This window comes from Tenrec ecaudatus, chromosome 7 (assembly GCF_050624435.1).
Source record: "Tenrec ecaudatus isolate mTenEca1 chromosome 7, mTenEca1.hap1, whole genome shotgun sequence".
NCBI classification, from domain to species: domain Eukaryota; kingdom Metazoa; phylum Chordata; class Mammalia; order Afrosoricida; family Tenrecidae; genus Tenrec; species Tenrec ecaudatus.
The window spans coordinates 53,229,932-53,243,508 of NC_134536.1; the positions used below are offsets into that span (position 1 = coordinate 53,229,932).

At 41.1% G+C, this 13,577-nt stretch overlaps 1 protein-coding gene across 1 annotated transcript in view; it reads right to left on the reverse strand.

Moving 5' to 3' along the window:
- Positions 1 to 649: 649 nt before the first annotated feature.
- The window catches only part of SLC35F1 (solute carrier family 35 member F1), a 493,442-nt gene continuing 480,514 nt past the window's right edge, over positions 650 to 13,577 (reverse strand). Inside the window, exon 8 of the mRNA XM_075553951.1 lies at positions 650 to 947. Within this exon, the coding sequence (XP_075410066.1) occupies positions 723 to 947 (225 nt within the window). The 3' untranslated portion in view covers positions 650 to 722. The remainder of the gene's footprint in view (positions 948 to 13,577) is intronic.

The following is a 13,577-nucleotide window of genomic DNA, read 5'->3' on the forward strand; positions in this document are numbered from 1 at the left end:
TCACAGGAGCTTGGCTGGCAGAATCCAGTGGCATAGCAGAAAGGCAGAGGCCCGGAGAAATCACAGGCCGAAACACAAAAGGGCGGCCCCTTTGTTTTATAGCTATTCCTAGAATAGAGAATTATACGGTCAGTGGGCCCACCCCCAAGGATCACAGCACAAAATACGCATTGAGCAGGCAATCCAACAGACAGCCGAGGAAACCGTGAGCCACGAGGTCGGGTTCCTAGCTAAAGAAACTTCTCACGGGTGGAGCTCCTATGCCGCTACCACACACTTAGTCTGTGCCAAAACAAAACAGGAAAGGGTGATTTCAAAAAGTGACCTGCCATAGAAAGTAGACGCTCTCGTAACGACATGTGGGTTCTGGCAATGGTTTCCATCGGGGTACCAAACCTCCTCCTGACAAATTGGTGCACTAAGAGTAACAGCAATGATACAAAGAAGAACACTTGCTCTTGCTATCAGACTTTTCGCAGCAATTGATGCAAGGGGTTCGTGATGGGGCACACGCTAGATGGGCATCTCTCCAAGCGAGGCGGGTTGGAGCCTGCATCTCCAGTGACGGTGGCTTTGCTCCTTTGGCAGGCTTTCACACTTGCTACCTTCCAGTCCACCTATGTAAACTGCACCTACGAAATACCTTTCTCTATATACAATACATATATGATGGGTGAACACATGGCACTGAGCTGCCCTCAGCGGGCAGGGAGGGCCTCATCCTAGGCCACACGGACGTGGAGCTCCTCTTCGGTTCCCTGGCCCAGGCTGGTGTAGGTGACAGACGGTTCCACCTGGGCTGTAGTTGGTAAGTCCACAACGGGTCCCGAAGGATTGCGGAACTGCTTGTACACTCGGGGGTCCTGGGCTATGTAAGTGGAGGTGGAGGAGTAGAGAACCAGCCCAATCAGGATGGTGAAGAAAGACAGAAGGTAAAGTCCTGAAAACTGAAAAACACAACAGCACAGTCACTTTAGTAGCTGGAGCAGACCCCTGTCCACATTAATGAGGCCAAGAGGGGGCGCCGAGCAAGCAGTTGAATTGAGGAGTTGGCTGGTGGGCTTGATGGAAAGTGAATTTTCTCTTCCTAGTCTGGAGTGGTCCTACTGATTCTCCTTATCTTTTTGCCTAGACCTGGCAGGTAACACAGCGGGACACTTACCGAATTGTCTTTAACGTGCCAGTCTGTGTACCTGCTATGGTGGGAGAGCTAGTGAAATATAAATTGAATTTTACATATGGTTAAAAAACAAACCAAAGCCCCAGCAAAGAGCTGGTTATTTGTGGCTTCATTAAGTCCAGAAGAAATACAGATATTTCATTTAAGGTTGTAATGAAGCTATAAATAACTGGCCCCTCTATGACACAGCTACCTTCAGGTCCTTTCAGCTCACCTGCATCCAGTTCAGAGACTATTGGTCTTTCCTAGTAGGAGCTGTTATTGACGTGGAACTATCTTTACAAGATTAGATTATTCTTGGGCCAAAAGTAACAGCCTAACATTCCATTCCTGCCCCACCAATCTAAAACCCAAATAAACCAAAATGCTTCATTCTGCTTTCTGAACTATTTGCTCACCAATTTACTATTTAGTGGGGGGAAATATTGGTTTATACTAGTGCCCAGGAATTTGTATGTTTGAAATTTCTATCTTTTACTCATTCATTTGATCTTTCACTCAACAAATAATTTCTTCTTAAATCACACATTGAGCTATGCTCTAAGGAAAGAGAAGAAAACAAAACTGCAATCTCTCTGTCCTCAGAAATACACAAATAAATAAAACCAACAACAACACAAAACAAAATTGATACAATTCCGTTTTGTCACACCAAATCTTTTTTTAGTCAACAGCTATTTCCCCAGTCTTGACAACACCTCGTGTTCATAAGGGGAACATAACCAGTTGAATTTGATTTTTTATGCATATATTCTAAAAACTTAGAAGCTGATAAAAAAGAAATGCTAATTGGAAGCTTTAAGAAGGGGCAATAGGAGAAGAACCCAGAGAACCTCACATAGAAGCTACACGGCTGTCATGGAAGATGAAAAGGTGGCTATTATTTTGCAGTTTAGGACTAGGAAGAGTGATCTTGGAAATGGCACATGGAAAAACATACCTAAAGCTACAAGTTGTGTGCGTGTGTATAAGACAGGAGCAGGGTAAAGATGATTTTTAAATTTTCTTTCTAGAGCACTCCTCACCCTGCCCCCAATTCCTTTTGCCCCCCCACACTTAAACTATATGAGGATGATTCCCCACAGGTATTGATATACTAGATTCAGCTTGTAATCGCTTCATTTAATTAACTCAAAGTAATTAGTTCACTCTTCCATCATGAAAATAAATTGGATCTTTGATCAATAAATGTATTAAAATAAGATAGTACTCAAAAAGATTACTCACTCAGTAGGTACTATCGTGTATGGTCTGAGAAACCCAACTTAGTCCCAAATACCTCTTCAACTTGCTTTCTTAGATTTTACATTAAGGAGCTTCATCCTTAACCTGATACTTTGGTGAGTGAAATGGGATTGTTCCTCGCATTGCCATCATTTCCAGTGTTTTCGGTGCTCATGACTTTCACTTTCAAACCACCACAGTGTCCCTCTTGCTTGGGGAGGACAGTGTCTCACTTTCTTATGAAACCAGCCTCCATCAAAGCAGACAAAGGAAGAGCCATTAAACAAGGGATTTTGAAGTTAGAACTAGATCTGAATTCCAAACTGTATTCAAATCTCAGCTGCACTTCTTTCTAACCATTATGTTTGACAAGTTTTGAACCTTTCCAGGCCCAAATTACTAAAAAGGGGGGATAATAATTGTTCCAGTTATGTAGGATGGTTATAAAGATGAACTAAGACCAGCCATAACTATTACTTACAGCAAGTATTTAAGTCAAATTAGCAACATTTTTGCCATTATTATTGGTTTTGCAATTAGTATTTTAGCATATGCCATTTTGTAATTGAATATAGGATTAGTATCCAATCATTGATTTAATTATTTTCTTCCAGTAGTCCCTTGTCTATGGGACTGTGTGTGTATGTTGTCTTTTGTTTTTTAACCAGTGTTTAGCTCACAGTCTGACATCTAATAAGTATTATTTGTTTTGGGCTTGTATTTCATATAAATGAATACATTTAATTATGGTAATTGTAGACTAAAGAAACAAAAAAAATCAGTCTGGACCAATGTCTTTCACACTTTTTGCTCTAAATTATACTCTGAGATAATTTATTATAAACTGTTGAACAAAACCCACTAACAAGAAAGTAATAGTGTGGATCCAAAAGGAACCTTCAAACCTGGAGTCAGTGAGAGGAAAAGGTAGGACAGCGAATTGGGTGGGGCAATGGAGAAGGCAGAGTCTGGGCTGAAGATCGAGAACTACTGATGCGTGGCTTTGCATAGGCAGTTTCATACACATGAGGTAGACGGGCTTTTGCAATGAGAATGATGCAAAGGTGAAAAGTTAAAAACTTGTCAAAAATGATGGTTAGAAAGAAGTGCTGCTGATTTTGAATCCAGTTTGGGATTTGCTTAAAGTTGTTTGGCAACTTCCTTTGTCTGCTTGGATGGAGGCAGGTTTCATTAGAAAGTAGGACACTCTATCTGAAACGAGAGGCATCCAGTCCAGGGAGCTGACTGATCAAGGACAATCCACCTGGAAGAAGTCCTTGGGTAGCACAAACTTCAAGTTAAGTGCTCAAATACTAGTGAACCGTTGGTAGTTCAAAACCACCCTTGGATGGCCATCTGTTTCCAAGTTCATAGGGTTGAAAGCGTCACAGAGCACAGTTGTACTCTGACACACGGGGTTGCCCGAGTTAGAACTGATTCTATGACAACTAACAGACAACATCCATCTAGAAGGGCTTGAGGTCCTTTCAGTTGCTTAGTTTGGATCCCTACGGTTAACAGGATTGCTGTAAGTCAGAATCAATTTGATGGCAATGGGCTTTGGTTTTGCTTTTCTATTTATTTTATCAAAACTACAAATATTTAAATATTTGTTTGGGGCGCAGTGAGTGAAACATTGAGCTGCTAACACAAAGGCCGGCAGTTCGAACTCAGCAGCTACTCCAAGAGAGAAAGATGAGGCAGTCCGTTTACAGAAAGCTTCCCAGCCCTGGAAACTGTGGAACAATTCGACTCTGTCCTAAACAGGCACTGGGAGTCAGAATCCACCAGGAGGCAGTGGGTGTGTTGTTGTTGTTTTTAATACTGACTTGATCAACACGACAGTGATTTACATATGTATTTTTAGATGTTTAGCAATTTGCCATTGTAAAGAATAAGACCTGCAAACACCGCCTAAAAAGGAGCATCCCTTTAATAGACTTAGACCTATCAGGTTGAACGATAAATGCATTAAATGAGTTTTCCTTGGACACGACTTTAGAATGACACCACATACTTTATTTTCCATGCATTTCCATATAGTTCATGGAGAGTCCACTCCCAAATTGCTTAAAGATGGACAGTAGGGAGCTTTATATGGCCAAGCTATCTTGGAAGTCACCCAGCAGGTTTTATTAATAGACGGCAGAGAAAGTTTTCATTTAATACACAAGCCCAAAAAGGGAGAAGCCAGGACAGCTTGGTGATCAATCTTGATACGTATTGAATGTTAAAAATGAAGACAGGGAGGTTTAACATTTTATCAAAGCCAGAAAAAAACGTTTATTCTTTCTTTGGGGAACTTGACAGAAACAAAAATTCAGGTCTAGTTAGGAAAATGGCCCTCACATTTTGATCCATCCAATAAAAATGAACATAAATAAATCTGGCCAAAAAAAATTGTACGCCAAGCTGCTTAATTTATTAATTGCAAAGAAGTACTTATTCGTAGCCCGCTCAGCAAAGAGAACACACCGTCCTCTGGACTCTGAGAGGAGGCTTGAAAAGCCATCGCTGAGTTACCAAAAAGGGAAGCTTGCTGTAATTTACCCCGTTAGCCTCCTACAACTACCTGGAGCCCAGGGTCTGTGCAGCATGTTCCATGCTGGAGATGCGCTTTACTGCTTGCATTTTATCTGCATTGTACTTTCAGAGGCTGAAAAAGGATGAGCAGCCTGGATCCACACACCACACTGCCGACCCTGTCCTTTCCCCTCTAATGGGTCTCATTGCTAAGACGGGTCAGAAAGCACTCGCGCACATGACAATCCCTGTGTGTTTCTCAGAGCAATCTGACTGCGACACAAGCCATTGTATACAACGAGGCAGCTTAGACAACAAATAAGGCTCTTTAACCTCCAACCCGGATTTAATCTGAGCTCTTAGCCAGCTGGCATCTCAACGTGATTACTATTTAGTTAATGGAACATTCTGCACATCAGTTAAGGGCAACTCTGATGTTCATTTTAGCTTTTGTATTAAATATTTAAACTATGTTTTCATAAACTAATGGTTTTAATGGACTAGACCCATTCAAGTATAAAAATACATAGTTTGAAAGTCATTTCAAGTTACACTTATAAATATATCCACTGCAATATGTGATGGAGAGGGTACTCTTCAAGGGCAACTTTCTTTTTGTGGCTTGATGAAAATATGGTATGGGTGAGCAGAGGGGAACATGGGTAATCCTCAGTGAAGCCTGGGGCGGAATGAAGAGTGCGAAGAACCCTGGGCTTAAGTTCTACTTTTACTGACCACCGCGACCACCCAGTGGGACATGGTGGGCCTGGCTTATTGCCTTTCTGGAGAAGCACCCTTGAAAGAATCTCTGCAACATGCCTCGGAGTCAGGCAGCTTGGGTGCGATTTCTGCTGCAGGACTATGGCCATTTTGGCTAAATGACTTTGCTTATGTTTATTAATGATCAGAACTAATTATGTATTTAATGAAAGCTTAAAAGATGCTTTAGTTCTTAAAGAAAAAAATGTGTGATTAGTTTGTATCTTAAAAAAAACAGTTCTAATGGAAATAAGAAACTCTGCCTCCTGTGGGAGGCAGAGGGCAGACTGAAAAGGAGTAGTTGGTGAGGTGTGTTGAAGAGGAGGGCATAACGGGGTGAGTCTTGGGCAAAGATCCTGGAGTTACCTGAGGGAAAGAGGAGAGATGCAGTTCTAATTTCCTCGGGGGAACTCAGGGAAAATAGAGTTGAATTTAGAAAAGCAGGTCATATTTGAAAGAAAAAGGTACTTGCAAAGAAAATTTCTCAGTAGCTGGAAGCAAAGGAGACTGAAGATCAAGGTAGCCCAAAATAGTAATTCTTTCCTAAATTGAACCAGCATGTGTTTTGTGTCTTTGTCTGCTTACGTCTGAGATGCCTGACTCTGAATGCCGCGCGCGCGTGCACAAACATACACACGCATCGGTGGCTGCTGATCCTTCCTCATAGGTTCTGCCATATGAACTTGCAGTGGCTTCAGAAATACACGCAATCAGCAATAAGAGAATACTCTGGGGCCACAGGTGGTCCTTCCTGGGGTTTGGCCACAGAGGTTGGGAAGGATTTTGGGGGCCTGGAGAATGGCCGGGGAGTTTCAGCAGGCAAGTCACACCGGGGAAAACAGATTTTTAATTCATGGTGGGAACATTTTCCTGACTCTTCTTTGTAACATAACAACGTGTCCATTACCTTGCATTTCCATGTTTTGTCATATGAAATACAGGTAACGACTGGCACATTGAGTCATGATTTCTAGATCAAGAAGGACTAAAACTAGTCCAATTGAGTTTAAAACAACAGAACTAGATTAAACAATCTGCAGGTTGCAGGCACCAGGACGGTTTAGACACCCATCAATGACTACGTAAAGAAGTGCCAATGAAAACAATAGATCATTAAGGGTAAACACTGCCATACAGGAGATTTTTAAATGTAAATGTGGTAAGCTGATAAAAGTGGAAGGAGTCTGAATTTTCCTGAATTCCCACTTACTTTGTGAATTGATGGGTGGAACTGTTGGCCAACAATCCGGGGAGGGAAATGGCCGATTCCTGTGTTTTGGGATTAGGAAGAGGAAAACAGTTGAGCAATGACAGTACCAAGGGGCTTCAAAAAAAAAAAAAATCAAGGAAAAATAGGAGTGGAAGAAAATGAATTATTTCTAGGAACTTTTTGCAGTCCCTTTCTATAGCGAAGCATCCAGGTGCGTCTTATAAATTCATGGACCACCCACCAAGCATGGGAGCGGAATTGCTGGGACCGAAATGAGAGGAAGTTAGGCAGGGCTGAGCAGGCTGCACGCCGAGGTCTGGTTAAGATCCTGTGAACAAATGCTCTGCCTGGTCCTGATCTACTGCTGCTGGGTCTGAGCCAACTGCTATGCAGGCCAGAGACACAAGCGCGATCTGGCTCCACAGAAAAGCCAACACAAACAAGTTGATGTTTGACCTCCTAGTTTGGGCTCTGCACTAAATCAACAGGTCGTTTATATTATTAGTGAGAGTATTAAAGATGCAAATGTCCTGCTTCTGGGTTTGTGGAATTGGGAATAAATTGCCTGGAGAGACTGAAGCTTTTAACATAATCTGGACCGGTTTTGACGCTTCCTGTCCAATCACTTTCCTTTCTTCTCTGCGCATCTTTTCATGCCCATTTATTTTTTAGGAAAAAATACCCAGATGCTACATCTCTCTGATAAATATTGCGTTAATTCTTTCTTTAGCCCAAAGTTTAAAAATACCAAATATGGGCATGGTTCATGACCTACTAACAAATATTGAAATTGGTTGTCCTTAGAGACCAAGAACATCAACTCCTATTTTTAAAGAGAAATTATTTTCATCTTATTTGCTGCTGTTGAGCAAACGCACAATAGAACATACCATCAAGTCACCACTGTGCTTGTGGAGCCATCTGCAATGCAAGGGCTTGGTTTCAGTCTTTAAGTTCCATGGCCATTCTCCCCCTTCCATTTTGGAATCATCTCTCCCATGAACAGAAACTCACTGCCCACGACGTTTCCCATCTAAACTTTCCAGTTGCCAATGTCAATTTGATCTCGTAGCGATGTTAAAAGATCACAACGCTAAAGGCGAGCATCCTTTACTAATGACAATAAATGACTGCTGCCACCTCTCTTCTTTACCTAATGAGAAGGGGAGGGAAAATTCCACATTCATGGTCATCTAATAAAAATAGATAAATGAATAAGTGCCTTAGCCAAATCCAGTGATTCTGCTGTCCGTGTCAGAAAACCAAGAGTTGAATAATTGGGAAATGATTTATCCTCAGAGCGGCAACGAGGACCCAGGCTTCTTAATGAGGCTGCCTCGTCACCAGGTAAGACGAGGCCATGAGCTGTGAGCTCAGTGTAGTTTACGAGGCCTTCTGTTGGGTTTGTGAAAGCAGCTCATTTGGCAGTATAATTTGTGCAGCCATTTCCATCAGAGGGAAATAAGTGTTTTTTTTTACAGGAAAATATCTTCCCCTGTGGGTACTTTCACACATGACTATAGCAACAGGGAGCTACAAATGGATTTCTGCCATCATCCTGTAGATGATACACATTTTCACTTGGTTTGATGAATTGATAGAAATCCTCATTCATGCAAAATTCTATTTTCTACAGTCCAGCAAAGGATCACGTTAGCTAAGCCAGAAGTGGAGCAGAAGGGGCTATTCTATGGGAGTGTTTAATTATAGGCTCAATGACAGCAACGGAGGATGGATGGCTCCTTTATGTCACCTTCCCATGTGTCATTCTTATTATCCTTAGTCAATACCAGATTTTATTGGTGTGTGAGGGACACTGAGCATGGATAGGCCTCTCCTCCCACCTTTGAATCCTCACATCAGAAGACATCCATTTCCTCTCGGCACAACACAGAGGTGTATGCAAGACTGGGGCGCTTTCACAGAAAACTGAGCTGAAAGTTGGTGGATGCTACTCAGTTTATAGAATTGCTAATATTGAAGACTGACCAAGCCCAAAGACCATCTATCACATTAAAATGATGTCTAATTCCATGGTGACAAAATATCGCGTGGCACTAACAGCTCTCTATTCTGGCGGAAAATTTCACACAAGTTTTTTCTGTGGCGAGTGTCAGAACCAGAGTATGGAATGTTATTTTCTAGGGACCAGAAAAGGTTGAAGTTGTCAAGGATTTTGTCTTGCTTGTCACCACAATCTGTGCTCAGGAAAGCAGCAGTCAAGAGATCGAAAGGTGCCTTGCCTTAGGGAAATCTGCATCACAAGGCCTCTTTAGAATACTGGGAAGCAAGGGATGTCAGTTTAGGACTAAGATGCGCCTGCCCCAAGCCATGGCATTTTCTGTTGCTTCACACACATGTGAACATTGGACACTGGATAAGGAAGATGGAGAAGAATGGACGCATGTGAAGCGCGGTGCTGGAGCAGAATCTTGAAAGTGCCGTGAACTGCTGAAAGAACGCACTTATCTGGGCTGGAAGAAGTACGGCCAGAGGGCCCCTTAGAGGCCGGGAGGGCGAGGCTTTGTCTTACATACTTTTGACATATTGTCAGGAGAGACCAGTCCCTGGGGAAGGACGTCACTGGTCAAGTGGAAGGGCAGAGAAACGCCTACAAGGAGATGCACTGACACCGTGGCTGCAGCAATGGGCCCACTCGTAGGAACAATTGTGAGGATGGCGCAGGCCCAGTTAGTGTTTTGCTCTGTTCTGCATGGGGTTGCTATGGGTCAGAGCCAACTCAACGGCACCGGACAGTAACAAACCAGAGGCAGTTCAGAGTGTGATCTCTGGCGTCAGAACGTCGGGGGTTGCACTCTGCTCTCTACTTCCTTGAGCTGTCATCTTGGACGGTCACTTGCCTCGCACGCCTCAGGTCACCTCTCCGATTGCCAGGTCTGTTTCCCTAATCTGCCTTAGTTTGAAAGCACTGCCGAAACCGACCCGTGTGGAGGAAGCGGCCACTGTCTGAAATGGCTTCGACATGCCTTCCTGCATTCTAGCAACACGTCGGCCACCACAAAACAAAAGGACAGGGACTCACTTATATGGATTTATTTCTTGCCAGTAGTCCTAGGCATTTCTTGTTTTGGTTTAGTTTGGAAGATTCTCATGGCATCTCCATCCCCCAGGGTGTGTGCTTGCCTGTCTCTATGTCTATGCTGTTTTTCACATAATTCAGAAGTGATTAGGCTTAGGATCCACCTTACCTGATTCATTATAGTAGACTATAATGTAGATTGGGATTTCAACACATTTTGGTGGGGGTGGGGTGGTGGTGGCACAATTTAATCCATGATACAGTATAGAGACAAGTGTCTGGAGGGAGGGTTGAAGGCAAAGGGACCAGAGCATCAGGGGCACAAAGATTACTAGGGCATTTAAATTTTACTCCAAATGAAATGATTATGAAGTACTAACAGGCTTGCAGTGGAAGAGACACAAAATCAGACCTGTGCTTTCAAAGAATCCCTCTGGCTACCAGGGGCGGACGAACTGCGGAGAAAAAGAAGCAGAAAGACCAAGAGACATTTGTAACGATGAAGTTGAGATGATGGTGCTCTGGACTGGTGGTGGTAAAAGAAGAGAAGATGACGATTGTTAAAGGCAATCGCGGTGTTGCTGCCTATTGTTTCTTCAAGGTCACACTTCTACTCTGCTCTACGGGGTCATTACGAGTCAGAACTGAGATGTCACACTCTGAAATTAGTTTGGTATGCCTGCTCTGTTTCTAGATACCTTTGCTTCCTAAATAGTTCATCGCTTTCTGTGAGCCTTGTTTTTTTATTTAATATTCCTTTTTTTCTTGCGTCTTAGCTCAAGGCTGCAAGATTGCCTTGACACTCATCCCTTAATGTGACATGAAAACGAGAAACCAGTCAACTGAAGACCTTGACTACGCACCATACATATCCATATAACAAAATTTACAAATGCCTTAGGAGTCATCAAATCAAATTGGAGTTGGATACTCCAGGTCTATTTCAATGTGCTTGAAATAATTGCCATTAACGTTGATCACCAGCCTGCACACTCGAAGCACGGATCCATTTATAATATATGCACAGCTTTCATCTGTTTTGTTAATAACACACTGCAAGGGAAATGGTGGCTTCCTGATACTAAAAGCTAGGAATAAGTTGGTCAGGACATTTATAGTCTACACCAGGGATCATCGAACTAAGAAAGCTGCTCGGGGCCTGCTTTTGCAGATAAAGGTTCATTTAAACACAGCCACACCCTTGGCAGAGCTGAATAGGTATGGCAAACCGTTGGACTTGCAACGCTTAAAATATTTACTACCTGGCTCTTTGATAAAATTCTCACAGCTCTTTGGTCTTCATCTAAAAATATAGATCAATAGATGTAGTGTGATACATTTCATAAGTTTACTGTGAGATGTCTTAGGAATAATAAATAAACCTAAATATTAGATAGGGGTATTTTTGTATAAGCAGAGAGAATTTCTTAGCAGTTTTTCAACCCCTGACATGAATTCCAGCCTTTGTTATTCATGACATGATAGGCAGTAACCATGGTCTTGAAATGATTTTCTCACCTCCACCTTCCTTTGAGACCTTCTCTAAGCAATTTATCAATTGAGCCAAGGAATAAATCAAAACAACATTTTGTTACTTTAGCATCTAACATTTTCACCTTTCAGCTGGCTTCATCAATGCGGGGCATAAAATGTCCACATGAAGCCCTTTATAGCTTCACATGTGAAAACTGCTAGATAGTGTTCAGTTTATAACAGGACTTTCCACTCCCATAAACAGTACAGTCAGAAACTCTCTTTCATAAGATTGGTATAAGTCAGTATCGATTCAATGGCAGTGAGGGTTTTTTGTGTTTTAATTTGTGGAAACTGAAGATTAATTTCCAACATGTCTTCTAAAATTAAGCATTTTATTCAATGAAATAATAATTGGCCAACTACTTCTATGCCAGGCCCTAGCTCTATTCAAAAAATAAATCCTCTCATCATATAGCTTAGTATTAATAGTATATAAAATCAGTCTTTTAATGATGAGATTGGTTGATTCACAAGCACCAATACAATTAATTCATAATGACTCAGCTCTCTCAGAGCAATGGGAGACGTTTTATCCAAGTTGTACACAAGCCCTTGGTTTGATGGAGCATCAAGAGAAATGATGTAAAATGGTAGCCAACATTTATGCTCATGTTACTGGTGACGAAACTGAAGGTCCCATAGGAGTGGCTTACCATGTACTTACTTAAAAATAAAACTATTTACAAAAGTCTTTTTAAAGAATAATAAAATCAGCTACATGACGTAAGTTAGTTCTTGGGATTCTAATACGTTAAAAAGTTTTATATAAAAACAAAGATTAAAACAGAACCAAAGAAATACTTGAATCATTTTTCATGTTTGCTTATTAAAAGAAAATAGACAATTATAATCTTCTAATCAGGTTCTGATGGCAATTTTGTCCCACATTCTAATATCTAGGTTTTATCTTTATTATAGGGGATTGTTAGCTTAATTTCAAATAGCATTATTGTTCATGATTATATAACTATTCAATGTTCACATACTTTTTGAAAACTATACACTATAATTTTAGCAACATTTAAAAGTATAAAGATATACAATAAAAGCACACAAATTCACTTTTTAAAACTTTTTTTTCTTTTTAAAACTTTTAATTGTTATTTGGGTGAATGTTTACAAAAGAATTAATTTCTCCAGTAACAAATCATACATCTTTAAAAAAATGTTTTAAATGAATTTGAATGCCATTAAAGACTCCAAGTCCACATCTGTTTGACTTTTCCTACTTTTTTAGCTACTCAGACCCTTACTTAGATGTGAGGGGTAAGGAATCTGGAGGGTTTCCCCCCTGCCCCCACCCCCTCCCCATTACTTATTTGTTCATTTTGTGTGAAATCCTCCTTTATTTTTGGTCCCCACATTTCCTCTTCTTTGTTTTTCCTTAAACATGATGACATAAAATGTTTAGCTTTGTAAGATTGTCTGAGTTTGCTAAGCATCATGTTTTCTAGTTTTGTCCGGGTCTTACGGTATTTAAGAGTTATCATTGATTTTTATTGATCCACAGAATTCCATAGTATGAAGGTACCAGAGCTTCCTTATCCATTTCTCTATAGTTGGGGTTTTTGGTTGTTTCTCTGTTTTTGCTATTGTGGGAATTGCTGCCTCAAACATAGGTGTACATCTGTTTGTTTGTGTGGTACTCAGTAGAGCGACTGCGGGTCACCGGATCATAGGTATTTGGATTTGCATCTGGTTAAGGAATTGCCATGCTGGTTTCCACAGGGTTGTGCAGTTCCAGTCCCAGCAGCAATGTCCAAGCATTCTAATCTCTCCATATCTGCTCCGGCATTTGTTAATTTCCATTTCACTGAATGTGCTCAAAGTGTTGGTGTGAGGTGATATCTCACTGTTGTTTTAATTTGTATTTCTCTTATCATTGATTGTTGCAAACATTTCTTCATATGGTTATTTGCTGCCTGTATGTCGTCTTTGGTAAATTGCCTAGTCATGTCTTGTGCTCATTTTTTGAATGGATTATTTGTGTTTTTGTTGTTAAGATGTTGTAATTTTCCAAAAATTTTGGAGATTTGTCCTTTATCTGATGTATTACTACTGAATATTTTTTTCCTAATCTGTGGGTTCTCTATTGAATTCCTTTT